Genomic DNA, 16,383 nt, shown 5'->3' with positions numbered 1-16,383 from the left:
ATAAATAATTAATAAGTTATCGGAAATCTTAGAATCAATTAGAAATAAAGAAAAACTAGAAAATAAACGTAAAAACAAAATTGTCAAGTACACTTCAAAACAAAATATCAAATTCAATTCAATAATAGAAGACGCATATTACAACAATCTCAACGATAGAAAGTACACAACTTTATACAATCAAAAATTTCTCCTGTATCTAATGGATCATCAAATTCCACAAAACTAAACTCTGAGCTAACAAATTCAAATTCAAATTAAAAAAAAAACTTATTAAATTATATTATAGTATCACTTTTTGAAGAAATACTTTATTATATAAAATAAAAGCAATATTTTTCAAGTCAGAAATGTATTTAAGAATCACAATCATTCACGAAAATTTTAAAATTAAATAAAAATCATTACATACCTTCTCTAAAATATTATTCCATTTGCATAACGGAAACCACAACATATTTCAAAAATAGTATAAAAATATAATATTATGTAAAATATCCGGTAAATATAACTTATAAGCATAAAAATAACACTATCGTTACACATAGATACATTAAGCAAACAGAAAAGTTTAAAAAATACTTTAAATGTAAATTAATTTCTTGTATTATAGTATAAAAGAAGATAGAGGTATCTAATAATAGTAACTGTAACTAGTATTAATATAATAATATTATAATCTGTATCATCAAGTCAGGTATATGACAACAATTGAGTATCGTGAAACTATGGTTAATCAGGCAAACTTTTGCAGGTCGTAAACACACGTAAATTAGGTACTCAAATCGACAGAAAAATTAGCAATCGCGGTCTGCAGTACTGCAATAGGTATTGTAGTATTTTACGTCATTATTATGTACGTATACAAAACGGTAGATACCTGCGAGACATTATAGTTGTCAAAGGTTTAGCGTTCCAAAGCGAAACAAACGATATGAGTGGTTGATTTAGAAAAAAAATTATAATATTCTAGTAAATCGATAGATTTCCATTGACGTGAATCATTTAATTATATTCTGAGCATTTTCAAATAGAAAGATAAAAATAATAATCAAAAAATGTTCATAACATCTACGGTATGTAAACTTGTTAGGTTAAAACTTAAAACACAAAAACATCATGGGTAATTCTTCGAAATAATAAAATGTTGTTAATGAAATAAACATCAACAACGTTCAAACATACGCGTCGTCATGAATCATAATGTTATATTTATATACCTACGTTACCAAGCAATCCAGCGAGAATGGCCAATAATAAAAATGCTCACAATAGGTAAATTGTATATTAAACCAATTTCGAAAGATTAAGTGCCTATCGTACTTCGTAGTTATAAATTATAATTTGTTATACTTACATGATATAATATTTGTACGTAATTGCATTTACTCTACAGGTCTAAAATATCGTAAATTTTTTTGCACGATTCATTTTGTTATTATTGATGTTGTTTTTGGTTATTCGTACTTTAAGCACTAATATATTTGTTTGAACACAGACACAAAACATCTTCCGCGCGCTCCGGACGGATCAAAGTCTGCGACGATGCGAAGTGACAGTCTTGGCATCATAGTTATGTTCCCTCCGGGTGGTCATGCTGTAATCGCCGCCGACTTGTCGTCTCCATCCCGGTCGACCGATTTGACCGTTGTCCGTTTCGAGTTTCTGACTTGCGGCCTGGTCTTTCCGCGGTCTGTTGTCCCGTGTCCGGTACCGCCGCCGTTCCCAGTGCGCTGTTGGCGTTGTCGCGCGCACCGAGTTTTTTATGATCGCCTCAACGTCACGGTGTTTATTTTATTGCATCTTTTTTTTCTATCGTTGATCGGTACTGCTGTGACCGTTTTCGTTAAAACGGCGACATGATCATCCAAAAACCCTGTGTGCGGTCCGGGTTGGTATACGCCATATTAATAGGTACCTATCGTTATTGACTACGCAGTTTTGTGCGTGGTTACCCCATTGGACGTTTTCCAGTGCACAAGTGGTGCTTAGTGTTTACCTTTGCACGTTGCTTTTAGACCTAACCTTATCTTTGGTCACCATTCGCTTTGTTGGCACCCTGCTGCTCTGCCGTTCGAAGCTGATCAGTCAATGCTGTGGAAGTCCATCGTCTCATTGTAAGATTGTACAACAATATTATATTCGTGTTATCACTTAATGATATCCTTATTATTAGTATATATATATTTTTAATTTTTTTTATTTTATTGTCTATATGTACAATTCTATTCATTATTTTATCATTGTTATTAATATATATTATACATTTTTTTTTTTTTTTTTTGGTTGCCCGTTACTAATTACTAATAACCCGTTACAATAATAAAAATTATACAGACTCCTTAGACTAGATCTCCCACTACTCCTTTAACCGAGGATATTGGACAGGATGACGGTGATACAAGAACCGAAATAATATATGATGATATAGAGCACAAACGGTGCCCTGCGGTATTTTACACTTGTGTGTTCTCCGGCCGCTTATCGCCGTGAGCGGTTCGACAGGAGCCTGATGACTGCTCTGGTCACGTTGAGCGATAGCGGACGATGACTACGGTAGTGGTGGTGAAGACTTTAGCATGGATTTAGTAACGATATAAAGGACAGAAACACGGATGTCAGCTGCGCTGGATCCGCGGAAACTCAACGTTTCAGGGTCCGACAACGCGCGACTCTGGCTGCTACCGGATGTAGACGAGGTGAACTGCGAAATCCTCGAGGAAAGCATATCAGGACTGCGGCGTGATGACTCTCTTTTACGCTCCGAGGCAATCCTGCCGGCTAGGTCACACATCCGGTAGTCGCTATTCGCCAATTTCGCAGCATCTTATCTTCGCTTACCCGTGCTACATCGATCTTCGCCATTCGTTGTTCGCAGAGTTATCCGTAACGCCATCGACGCACGCATGACGTCACACACTTTAGCCGCTCACCGTCAATACCGTCACTGCCGTGGCCAGGGTTGTAAAGGGTAAATCCAGAATTCCAGAGGGGGGACACTGGAAGCAAGTGCCACCCCCGTTGGAAAAAAATAATATTAAAAATGTTTGTATTAGTGGGGGCTATATCTATATTATATAATTTTTCCTTTAAAGTGTCCCGATCGTATAACTGGATTCTTTCTTGGGGGCTGTCTAGTTTAACTTTCGGTCACCCGAAATCTCATTACGTGCTCGACCTACGCGCCTGCGACGCCGTTATCAGAGGGACCGGCCGCGAAAACGTTGCGGAAATGACAAGCGGAGCCTACACGGAACGAAAATTCATTAGTAAATTCAATAATGTTTAATTTTCATACTGTCCTGCACTCGTTTCACCATTTCGATATTCTTCCCATCGTTTATTGTGTTGTCCTGCCCATATACTCCTTTTCCCATTTTTTTTTTTTGTCGTTATTATTAACTATGAAATGTTTAGTGAGCCACTGGGCAACTTTTTTTTCTTTTTTTCTATTGACTAATTATTTATTTTTTATTTTTATTTATACATTTTGGTTTAATTTTTTTTTACATCAAAATTGTGCTTTACATTGAACACTTTCATTATTTATATAATTGTAATACGTTATACTCGTATTCTGATATACTTAGTATTTTGTGATTAAAAATTGTTTAAACAAAACATATCGTTTTTTTCGTATTGTGGAGTATGTAAATCATTTATTATAAAATTAGCGACTTTTAAAATCATTAAAATATTTTCATAAATCACATATTTTTGATAGATTAAAAGAGGAGGCAGCAATAAATAGGTTCAACGATTAAAACTATGAGATGAATACTATCTAAGAGACCACTAGGAAGACTGTGTGAAAACCGACGTGAAAAAGACTTAATCATTTAACCAAATGTACCATAGTACTAGCATATGTAGTATTACATAGTAATAACTGCAGAAGAAGAGAACTGATAGAGAGGAATTGGCTATGACACATCTCAACTTTTATAGACAACACCTTATTATTTCCTACAGAGTACGGATAAGTAATACATAATTGATAGGATAATTGATGTAAATATGTTTACCAAATGGAATAGTATATTATTTATATGTTTTGTCCTTCACATAATATAATGAGTGGCTTACAACAGAAATTATTGAATACATTATAATAAATTGCTCATGTAATCATATAAGTAAGAATAACATATTATTATTGAATGACATATATTTATGCAATTGATAATAAATGTAGCCTGTAGCTAATTGATTATACTTACCAATTATCAATTCTACTAAAAAAAAATACGAATAAAATATGTGGTTGAATTTATCTGCAGTATACCTAGCAAAAACTAATTAATTATTAATAATAACCAACGAATAACTTTGTTAACAACTAATAATTAAGTACAAATTTGTCCTCAGAAAAAAAAATTACAACAGAGGCGATTCTAGAGACTTAATTGGAGGAGGGGCTAAGTTATAATATTCATAATAATATCATACCATAGTATGTTTTATATTATTATCGTTTATTTATACTTCATAGTATATTAGTATAGATAATAGTCAATAAGAGATATATACACTTAACTACACCGGTGGTATTGAATTGAGTCCATGCTACTTTTATGTGTTTGAATTAAGTCCATATAGATAAAATGTCTTAACACTCATAACTATCTATATAGCCGGTGAAACACAATTAGTTAATACTTATTTAATTATCAAATTATTACGAGTGAAAAATGGAGTGTATGTTTAGATATTCAACCGTAAAATAATTATTTCTTCTCAAACAATTTTTAATATTTTGTTATACCTTTATTTCCAAAACCAATAAAATAAGTATGTACTTGAAATTTCCAAATTATTATTTTCAATATCTATATTATGAAAAAAAGGTTCAACAAATTTTGACCTTTTTTGAAATATTTATAAGTATGACAAATTTTCAACTTTTTTAGTATTTTTTTATAATCGTTGATAAAAAATTATTCTTAAAGTAAAAAATGTCTTTATACTTATTATTACAATTAAAAAAGGAACTCAATTCAATATTTGGGACTCAATTCAATGTTATCCAACTACACACTTGTACATATATAATAATAGTATAACGCGTTTTTTTTTATACAATTTTTTTAGAAATATGGGCTTGAGAGGGACATGGTCTCCTAAACCACTCCTGAATCAGTGCCAGATTTAGAGAGGGACAAGTGGATATCCTTCAAGCATTGTTACTACAGGGGCGCTCTTAAACTTATGAAAAATAAAAAATAAAAGTCATGAACATAAAATACGTATAAATTATAACATATTTTCAAAATTTCATAAAGAAAAAAAATTATATTACACATTACTTATTTAAAAATATATGTTTATCTTTATTTTTTTATCTGGTATTGACATATTTCATAGAGTTGCTATAAGTTTTTATCAATTCATCGGTTGACCGACGATAATTGTTTATTATTTTAATGTTAAATAATTGAAATACGATGTACGAATATAATATGATGATAAAATTTAAATTTCCAATATTTTAAAAATATAATGTTTTGCTAAATTAAAATAAAAAAATTTTAATTCATAATATTTTATACATATATTATGTTCTATACAAGGTAATACATTATGATGACAATGGTTTCAATAAAAATATTTTTAGGTAATATAAAAATATACTTTTTTATTTATATTTAAACATTTTGTTTTATGTTGACACCCGACGTACCACATGGAATTTACATCAAATTTTTATATTGAAAGTTTTTATATTATATTATAGGCGGCATCCTATTTGGCGATATTCGAATAGCTTCAATACAATTTATTAACGGTTCGTGAATAGGACTTCAATACGGCAAACGTCGTTAAAATAAAACACAATAATATAATAAGTACTCTATAAATGTAATGTAATACGTGGAAAAAATATTTTATTTTAATCGATTCTTATCCAATTTTATCTTTTTCTTGTATCATATTAAATGACCTGAACCATTATTGCTATAAGTATATACACATTATTGTGTGATACATATGCACTTACCGACTGACGTATGTATGTAGGTATATAATATACCTATAGTCAAATTTTTGTATCGTTCAGTTTCAACGTGTATTGAAGAATGTATATACAAGTTATATTATGTTTTTTTTTTTTTTTTTTGTTACCTATAGATATGAACAAGAGCGACCGCCCGTCGAGAAATGCTGCGCGTTTATTAGAATTCGGACCATCCGAGCGAAAATTCAAAAGGACACCACTGTATATTTCACCTTTGATATTAAACGATCTTCTTGTACATGTAATAATTTTAAAACGGTTACCTATTGAACATTGAAACCCATTTTCGTTACCCTTGGAAATACTTTTGATGTTTATATAGTTATTTGCTTAACGATCAAAAAATATATGTTCAGTATATTATACATTTATAATATATATATATAGTCATATTATAGAAGGCTGTATAATATTATATTCGTTTTATGTGTATCTATCAATGCAGTTTAATATTCTTGTATACACATTTATATATCGGTTAAATGTATATAGTTTATTTCAAACTGCAATATTAATGTCAGTTATGTCACAGACTACCAAATGGAGGTTCCATTATTCTGAAATTTTATCATTTGGTTGTGGCATAAAAAATTTATGCGTTTTTCACATACCTACAAGTTTAATTCTAGATATATATTTAAAAATAACTGTTCAAGATTTTGACGAATAAAAATGTTAAGTTATAATATAAAAAATAAATAAGTTATATGGTTACCTATGGGTGGCCACCTACTGGCTATACTCAAAAAACAAAGTACCTATAGGTTGAATTAATTTACGCAAAAACAACACTTATACATAATATACTATAATATTATTAGTCATTAATCATATTTTATTGAATATTATTAGTCAATAACGCCTTATATATTATACTATACAATAGTGTATTTGTGTGAATAATAGATTTGAAGTATGGTATAAATAACTTAAAATTATTCTACATTTAGGCAATACCTACTTAATGTCAAAATATTTAAATATTATTCAATATTTTTATAATTCAATATTCTGTGATTAATATTATTTTTAACATAATATATGTATTACAGAGTACTGATATATTATTATAAGCCCGATAAGGGGTGAGGACAACTTAGTCTTCAATTTTATGAATTTTTATAAGGAACTCCAAAATAATTGTCATTAAAGTATTGGGTAACTGATAAGTGATGCCAGCCACACCGTCCATATGTGTTGTTTCTGTCTTATAATTTACCTATTATACATTTATACAATATGGCAAATTTTACATTCAAAATAAATAAGCCATTTTATTCTAAGATATTTTCGATACTTAAGATAATTTTATAATTTACCTACAATTTTAAAATGTTTATAACTTCTTACTTCGTGATTAAAATTTCAATAAAAGTCTCAGTGATACTTTAGTTAATAATTTCGCAGTTAAATTTTAAAATAGATCTATTTACTCTAAATAAAAAAGTAAAATGGATTATTGTTAACATAAAATTGTTATGTTAATATCTTCATATAAAACATGCGGGCATGTAACATTTTCTGAAGACCAATTTTTATAATAAAAAAAATACCTTGTACAATTATACACTAGTATTGATGTCGGTGAAGAAATACATAATAAATTATTTGAAAATTTTGATCTATAATAGTTTTCAAATATTACATTACTATGGCTGAATGAATATACCAAATATAATAATGCTAAAGGCCGTAGGTACAGGGACTGCAGACAAATATTTAGTTTAACCATGTAACTCCAATAACTTCATGTTATACAAGGAATAAGTATGGATAAGGGATAGTGATTGGTAAAATATACATTTTTGGTAAGAAACTTTATATTATTTATCTATGGTTACAAGCACAAATAATAAAATCATTTAATAGTATTAAGGTTAACATTTTAGAATAAAATTACTAACAATGAGTTTTGCTTTAAAATTTAAATTATCTATTACTGCTTTAATATTTTATAATGAAAAGATGATAGTAAATATTTAATATTCAACAGTAAAAATTAATCAATAGGTAAACAATAGTTAATTTTTATACTCGATAATTTATGAAACTTACTTTTTTATACAAATAATTAATTTTTTTAAATTCTGTTTTTGAACATATATTATATTGTTTATATTAATTAAAACATCTGTAGTGATAAAAATTAATTTTTTTCAATTAATTATAACTATTTAAAAAAAGTTTACTATAATCCTGACTAGAATATAGTAAATATCAAAGTACCTTCAAGTAATATGCTTTGATTAATACAGGTTAAATAATATTAATATTATCACTGATTATTCTTTACTAAAAAAACATACCAATATTGATTTTTCTTAAAAAAAAACCAATTGAATTTTTTTTATAAATTTATCATATATTACCAAAAACAAAAACATAGTAAATTAAGCTTTAATTTTTATGCTCTTAGAAAGATTAACTTTAATACCAGAAATTTCTCCATCATAACGACGAATTTCTTTACGTGGCTCTGAAATCTGAAATGAAATACATACAAATATTAATACTTAAAATCATATAAAATTTCAAAACTAAAATTTGATTATTAATTTAGCTAACCTGTCCCTTCCTACGGATTTTGGCTTTACGATATTTCATACGATTCTTCACTCTTGGATTTCTAAGTTCTTTCTTACGTCGAGGAGTAAGTCCCTTATTCTTAGCTATTTGATAGGTTATACCACGTTTTTCATCAGTGGTCATCATTGGTTCTTCTATAACATAAATAATTTGTAATAAAAACACTAATATTTGTAATATTATATTAACATTATACCTTTATCTTCTATTGCATCATCTTCGTCTTCACTATTCTCAAATGTATTATTAGATTGGTTATCATTTGTTTTTTCCAGAACATTTTCTTTGGGTTTAATTGTATTGACAGGTTTCTGTACTGGTTTTTTCAGCAGATTAAGTAATTTTTTTGGTTTATTTTTATTTGCCTTAGAGTTAGATCTAAATTTTAAAAAGCTGTTAAGTAATGAAAATGTTTGTTAAATTAAATAATTTCTTACTCTACTATATTGATATTGGACAATATTTGTTCAATCTGAGGTAATATTATTGTTTCAAATTGTTTATTCTGTTCACATAAAATTTCACGGTATCGAAGTAATCTATTCATAATAGGATGACTTTGCACTGGTTTACGAACAGATTTCATAAGAAAATAGAATCCAATATTGGTACAGTAACTAAAATAATAATACAAATGTAAAGTAAGAATAATTTCAACAGTTGATGTAAAATATCAGTATTACTTCAATATAATTTCAAAATAACATTGTGCATATTCTGTAAACCGACTCTTTGGTATGTCTCCAGATCTAACTAACTTCAAAAAAGGAGATAATTTTTCTTGTGCATTTCTCATGTAGTCTATGTTATAAAAATAAATTGTTTTATTATATATTAAATAACAAATTATATGAATTTCTATATTAAAGAAAATAATGTTAAATATCAAAAAATAATTACTTTTGAAATCTGTGATTAGTCCAAAAAGTTCAGGAGATTCTTTCATTAATAATTTTCGTTTTTCACGATCACTCATTGAACTCAAATCTTTTTTAACAGTCATCATTTGTGTTATATCACTCGAGTCAGTTCCTTCTTTTACATTGTCTGTTACTTTAGTCCCCTAGAAATAATAAACATTAATAAATCAAAAACTTACTATAAATAAATTTTATTTACAATAACTTACAATAAAAAGTTCACTATCAAGGTCCACATTTTCTAATTCAGACATCATTCTTTGATGGATTTTACGCGCTTCTTCTTCTTCCATTTTAGCAGTTTCTTCATCTTCTTCCCCCTCAAAACCTATATAAATGTATTTATATAAAATATTCAATAATTAAATATAAATAATATGTTACCTCCATGATCTTTATCTAAGTAGTCTGTATTATAAAATGATCTTCTTAGTTGACCCCAAGCCTTGTCATTAGGTAAATCATCTGAACCACTTTCTGCGCCTTCTATATCACTATCACTAATGTGTTTTTCTTCATCATGATCTGAATATTGTTCAATATCATTTTCAACTTCATCATCTTCTTCACTGTCTTCATACTGATCTAGTTTATTACGTAGTGGAAATACTTCTTCCTAATTACATGAGTAAACTAATAATTATCATCCACTTTCAAGATTTCTACTTATTTTCAATAATTTGTAGTTATAAATAAAAATGATTTAAAAAGTTTTAAATAATTCACTATAAAAAACAAGTGTTTAAGTTAAAAATAATCAATTCAATTTATAAATATTTAAATGTTTACTTAAATAATTTGTTTTTTTTAAGCGAAATTACAATAATTAAAGAACTGTTAGGAATAAATATTTATAATATATTTGATACAAAAAAAAATCAAAATTATTTTTTGAATTTGTTTTACCTCAATAAATAAAATTTCTTGATTCAGTTTTGGCAATTTAAATAGTTTTCATTACACAATAATAATTTATGTAAGATTAGATAAAAAGATAATTTAGAAGTACTTAGATTTTAACATAGAAACCATAATGTACAAATTGTATATAATATAAATGGTGCATAAAATGAATTACTTCGCTCTCCTCATCTGAATCATATGGTCCTTGAACAAGTTCTTTTCGTGTTTTTTCTAAGAGAAGCTTTTCGTTTTCATCATAATCACTCTCTGAATTTTCACCATCAAAATCTACAGAAGCGTCATCATCGCTCTCCACTTGCTTGCGCCCCCTTTAAAAAATATTTTACATTAGATAATTAGGTATATAATTAAGATAAATAAAAATATATAGAAACAACTAAATTAATTTATCAATTGAATAAATTCATTAGATTTATGCCAAACATTTTTCAAATATTGTTAGAATAAACTAGAACAATCCAAAAAAAATTTATAAGTATTTCATCTGTTTTTGATGACCATAGTATGAACCACTTTAAGCTCTGTAACATATTTAATCAATTTATTTACAATGTACTATTATTTTGTTAAATATCTAATTCTAAAAAATGTTTAACTCATACTTTTTATGAATTTTTATAGTTGTGCATTTCTAAACATAAATAATTTATGAATTCATTGAAAATCTTTTAATTTCTTTAAATCTAGATTAGAATTAAATTTAAGATAATATCTTAGCTTTGAATTTAATTTAAAAGAATACCTTATACCGTTATACATAAAGAACACTTTTAAAGAGATGAAAATATTTCAAAATTGGAAGAATGATATAAATTATTAGTACGTTTGATAATATTGGTACTGATATTCAAAATTTAATAATATTTAAGTAGGTTGATAAATGAAAAAGTAAATAACACTAATTCAATTTATATTTAATTACTGGTATAAAACAGCAAATTTCTCAGGATATTCTCTCCAATAATTGAATTAATACTAAGCAAAACGATTAGATACAAATAATTATTATCACAAAAGTTACATTACAAATCATTGTTTCTTATAATTATTCATTTTATATAAACAATTATCTTGAAAATGGAATTTATTTCAAATAAAATAACAAGTCAATATAATACTCTTACTTTAATAAAAACGTAGTAATTAATATTGATTTGTATGTACTTACCAAGGTTTCTTTTTCATCGTGTTTTAATAATTTATAACTATATAATATTAAATAATTATAAGTTACAGCACATTTGGCACCTATTTGTATGATAAATTTCTTATGTTCAATTATTCAAAATAAAGACTTAAGAGTAAGACTCGACCACTTAATTGTTATTTGTTACTCGGGTATGGGCTATGATTGCTATGAACTATGAAGTATATGAAAATATGAAATACTGAAATAGGTAATCTCCCAATTTTAAATTTAAGCTTTTGAGGTTAAATACTACCACGAAATTATACTATCAAATTAAACTACACCATTTAGTACCACAGAAATAAAGAATAACCGCGTGAATACATGGTAGAAATTTTATTCTTATTTTCTACCATGAATCAATGGTATCTGAGATGTTGTTATCTACTGTCCTCAGTGATAAAAACACATGTTCGTTGTTTTCGAAATACATTTATCTGCTATCAAGACTTAAAGTTTAAATATAACTGTTTTATTAAGACTATAAATATGGTCATTAAATATTAATAATCATGCAAAAATGTACTACATTATACCTGATGGCATAGTTAATTGAATTGTGTTTTGTTCGGTGGTTGATTATCGGTATTTACTATTTTCTCTTAACCTCAATGATCATTTCACACTTTCACACTGTGTTCAGTTTAAGATCTAGTGTTTTGGACATTTTGGTCATTGTCCGATATTGAATCGGTTTATGACAATTTGTTTATTGTGATGTTCTTCATTCTTGATAATCTTACATTAACTTCTTTATTAAATAATATTTACTTTAGTTTATTAATACATTGATTTTATTATGTTGTGAATATTCTAAAATGGATACAAGCAATGATTATTTATTCGCTCTACAATTGCAAAACGAGTTGGCCAATTTTGAGGATAATGAAGAACTACGTTATATAGATTTGACAAAATCTACGACCAGTTTGGCTTCCAGCCCTAGAAATGGTAGTATAGTTGATTTAACTGATATCAATACTAATGTTAAAAAACAAAAACGTAATGCTAACGACGATCTGCCACGACCAATTAAACGAACTCACACTCAAAATATGGAGACTACTGAAAGTGTAGTACACCATTCTTGGGAAATGTTAGACCCTAATCCAGATATACATGGTTTATTTTTGGCATTTAATCGGCAGTATTTTTGGAGTACATTGGACTCGGTTATGGTACAATGGAGCAAAAGAATGACAGTCTGTGCTGGTTTATGTAGATATCAAAATGGATTTTGTTCCATAAGCCTTAGTGAACCACTTTTAAAACTCAGACCTCGAAAAGATTTAGTTGAAACGCTGTTACACGAAATGATACATGCATATTTGTTTCTTACTAAAAATAAAGATCATAGAGATAGAGATGGGCATGGACCAGAATTTTGTAAACATATGTACAGGATAAATGTGGGAGCTGGCACTAAAATATCAATTTATCATGATTTTCACGATGAAGTAAATTTGTATAAAACACATTGGTGGAAGTGTAATGGACCATGTCAAAATAATAAGCCATTTTATGGATATGTAAAAAGGAGTATGAATCGTGCACCAGGGCCATATGACAGTTGGTGGACTAAACATCAAACTAATTGCAGTGGAACTTTTATTAAAATTAAAGAGCCTAAAGGATATGGATTAAAAATAAAAACAATTGTTCCTAAACAATTGGATGTTAAACCTGCTAATAAAATAACAAATTTCATTACAATTTTGAATCCTCCAATTAACAAAGTTCATGATGATTCTGAAATATATTCCAAATCAATAGAGAATGGCCAAAAGTTAAATTTAGATAATAAATCAAGTTCATCCCCAAAGAAAGATCCTGAACAGAATGCTAACATGCCTTCTGAATCTGAATCTGATTCTGATGAAAGTGATGAAGAAAATGATCAACTAGATATATCTTTAAAAGAATTAGGTAGAACTACATTATGTCCTATTTGCAATGATCCTGTGCTTGCCAATTGGTTGAATGACCATTTACAAAATTGTGATCAACTGAGAGAGATGTTTGGCAATGAAATTAATGATAAATGTAAATGCCCAGCATGCAATGATACAGTTGATAGATCCTTAATGAATGAACATTTAAATAATTGTAAAATGTTGATAAATGTATTTGAAAATGACTCTGTAGATGTTCCTGATGATAACAATTATATAAGCTGTCCATGTTGCGATAAAATGGTTAAAGAAAGTAATATTAATACACATTTAGATATTTGTATGTCAATAGAAACACCAGAAACACTTAAACCAAATGTTAACAAAAATAATTTAAAATGCCCATGCTGTGAAAATATATTTAAAAATGTAATAGAGTTAGATGATCATATAGATCATTGTTTGTCAATATCTTAAAAATCATGATTTATTTTATGTTTTACTTATTTTTATACATTATAATACATTAGATAAAACATTTATTTATTTTTTATCTTCATTGTATCTAAAATTAAAATAATGCTTATTTATAGAAAATTTAGAAAATATTTTATATTTAATTATTTTAAATGATTTGTATAAAAAGTAAGTATTAAAGTTTAAGCTCATATGTTTGCACTTCAACTTGTAAAAAATCATGTTTTTACAAAGAAAATGTCTGGATATTTTGTGATTATCATTATTTAAAATATCTATGTTTATTGTTTAATATTTTATATATTATATTAGTTGTTGCAGTATAAGAATATTAATTTTAATTTTATGTGTTAATTGTATTATATTTGGATATTTTTTTATGATGTTCCAAAAAGTTACTCTTTGTTGGCTCATAACTAAAAATATCTAAATCAAGTATGTTGTAACATAATTTTATTAATATTCATTTTTTTTTTTATTATTAGTTATTCTATCATTTAACTTTTGTATAATGCAATAATGAATACTAAATTCTGTTAAATATAAAAATTATTTTTGAAATTAATTTTTATTCTCATTATTATTATTTTACAAACAGAAAACCATCAAAAATATTTTGTGATCAATGTATTGAAAAATACTACTATCAACTATTCTGCTGAAAGCATCATAAAACCTGACACCAGCACTTGGTTACCTCATAAGTTATAACAATATTTATGAAGTGTAACTCCTAATTAGTTTAATTTAATGGTAAACAAACTACAAACAGTAAATTCTAGTTGTTTTGAGTTTACGGTAATGACCATTCTTGGTTTATCAATCTTTAGTATTATTATTTTTATAATAATATAAATATTTAGTGTTCAGAAAATAAGGAAAAGTTACACTATATTTAACATTTTGCATATTTTTTAATTTAATTTGCAGATATGAAAATAAGACAACTAGGCAAACAATGTTTCTGTTTGACAATTATTTTAATTTATGTAGGTATTCTAAATATGCATAACACAATTTAATGATTTTTATTTAATTGAATTTTTTTCAAACCATTTTTGTGTATTGATTTTATAATATGTACTTAATCCAAAATAGCTATTTCTGATTTATTTTTTTGTCTAGTATGCATTCTGCATGTAGGCTGAATTTTTTTTACTATTAAATATTATAATTATAATTTAAGATAGATTAATACATTTTTATTGTACCAAGGTATATTTAGAATTAAGTCTTGGGTAAATACATTTAAAAAAATATGTTCATAACTACCATTTAAAACATTCATTATTCAGTCTATTCTAGATTTAAAATACAAGTTGATACATCAAAATAATTTTATGACATTTAATCAACTTAAGTATGTTATTAAAAGTAAGGATTTTCATTTAAATTAAAAAAAGTTGTTTTCCAAGCGCATAATTAAAAAATGTAGAGAAATTTATGACAAGTAGTCAGTACTCTGTTCAAGTCAAGAAATATATTTAGCAATAATCAGTTTTCATTGGCAGCAATCATAAATTGTCCTTCCTTTTGAGTCAACCGTTAATATATCCACCATGAAGTTTAACCATACTTTTGCAGATTAGTCAGCTGTTTCTTAGTTTGAATAGTTTAACTGTGTGCAACCCAAGTTTAAAATTTGTATAATGTACAGTTACTGTGAACACTATAACTGGATATCAAAATATATTCAGAAATAAATTGTAAGTTACTTTTTGATATTTGTTTAATTATCTGTATTTCTTTTATGCTTAAAAAAATTAAAGAATAATCTCTTCAAACTATTTTTTGTTTAGGATTCAATTTTTAATTATAAAGATGCTATAAGAAACTTTTTGAGGATTTTTCCTACTTACATAAAAATTATTGTATTTTTAAACAATTATTGTTTAAGTAGGTATGTAAAACGACTTTAGTTTTAAATCTTACACTATTACAGTTTGTCATTTCTTTTTTAATATACCTAATTAAAATTAAAATTGTTAGTTTAACATAAATGAATTCAAAATTAGATATTTTTATAACATAACTTATTTATTTTGTAAATTTATCAACTACAAAAAATCAGGAATATTATTTAATATGTTATTACGTCAAAAAACAAAATTTTAGAGTTCTCTTTTTGAGCTTTTATAAACAAATGGCTTCAACTAAATATTCTATTACAAATAAATACTGCATACCTATAACATTTCTTTTTTTTTTTTTTAAACAAGTTACAAACATAATACTATACAATTTATTTTAACAAAGAATAAGTATACATGTTTTTGATATATTTTTGTATATTTAGCTACATCATACACAATTGCATTTCAAATTTTAGGTCGTATTAATATTGCTACATAAATTATGTAAAGGCCGGTCAAATCCATA

General features: G+C 26.8%; 3 protein-coding genes across 3 annotated transcripts; 2 read left to right on the top strand and 1 right to left on the bottom strand.

Annotated features, from left to right (window-relative positions):
• Positions 1-1,681: 1,681 nt before the first annotated feature.
• Positions 1,682-6,293, top strand: LOC112591046. Its single transcript, XM_025334695.1, has 3 exons — positions 1,682-1,914; positions 2,019-2,117; positions 6,130-6,293. The coding sequence occupies exons 1-3, from the start codon at positions 1,860-1,862 to the stop codon at positions 6,291-6,293; spliced, it is 318 nt and encodes a 105-aa protein (XP_025190480.1). The 5' UTR covers positions 1,682-1,859.
• A 2,064-nt stretch (positions 6,294-8,357) lies between these two features.
• On the bottom strand, positions 8,358-11,816 carry LOC112591043 (something about silencing protein 10). The gene is made up of 10 exons (XM_025334692.1): positions 11,615-11,816; positions 10,601-10,754; positions 9,907-10,138; positions 9,732-9,850; positions 9,503-9,665; positions 9,286-9,403; positions 9,040-9,219; positions 8,799-8,980; positions 8,582-8,736; positions 8,358-8,499 (listed from the first exon to the last, which is right to left on the bottom strand). The coding sequence occupies exons 1-10, from the start codon at positions 11,629-11,631 to the stop codon at positions 8,407-8,409; spliced, it is 1,413 nt and encodes a 470-aa protein (XP_025190477.1). The 5' UTR covers positions 11,632-11,816; the 3' UTR covers positions 8,358-8,406.
• A 168-nt stretch (positions 11,817-11,984) lies between these two features.
• Positions 11,985-14,041, top strand: LOC112591042 (sprT-like domain-containing protein Spartan). The gene has a single exon (XM_025334691.1). It carries the CDS (start codon positions 12,454-12,456, stop codon positions 14,002-14,004), a length of 1,551 nt encoding a protein of 516 aa, XP_025190476.1. The 5' UTR covers positions 11,985-12,453; the 3' UTR covers positions 14,005-14,041.
• The last annotated feature ends 2,342 nt before the right edge of the window (positions 14,042-16,383 follow it).

This window comes from Melanaphis sacchari, unplaced genomic scaffold, assembly GCF_002803265.2.
Source record: "Melanaphis sacchari strain LSU unplaced genomic scaffold, SCAv2.0 Contig128_pilon_pilon, whole genome shotgun sequence".
Lineage (NCBI taxonomy): Eukaryota > Metazoa > Arthropoda > Insecta > Hemiptera > Aphididae > Melanaphis > Melanaphis sacchari.
The sequence above is the reverse complement of the archived record's forward strand: the minus strand, read 5'-3'. Positions and strand labels throughout refer to the sequence as shown.

Coding starts and splice junctions, on each gene's coding strand:
- LOC112591046 (XM_025334695.1), top strand. CDS start 1,860: ATGATCATCCAAAAACCCTGTGTGCGGTCCGGGTTGGTATACGCCATA. Junction 1,915..2,018: donor GGTATACGCCATATTAATAG/GTACCTATCGTT, acceptor CGTTGCTTTTAG/ACCTAACCTTATCTTTGGTC. Junction 2,118..6,129: donor TGGAAGTCCATCGTCTCATT/GTAAGATTGTAC, acceptor TGTTACCTATAG/ATATGAACAAGAGCGACCGC.
- LOC112591043 (XM_025334692.1), bottom strand. Junction 10,139..10,600: donor ATTCAGATGAGGAGAGCGAA/GTAATTCATTTT, acceptor TCATGTAATTAG/GAAGAAGTATTTCCACTACG. Junction 8,500..8,581: donor AAATCCGTAGGAAGGGACAG/GTTAGCTAAATT, acceptor ATTTCATTTCAG/ATTTCAGAGCCACGTAAAGA.
- LOC112591042 (XM_025334691.1), top strand. CDS start 12,454: ATGGATACAAGCAATGATTATTTATTCGCTCTACAATTGCAAAACGAG.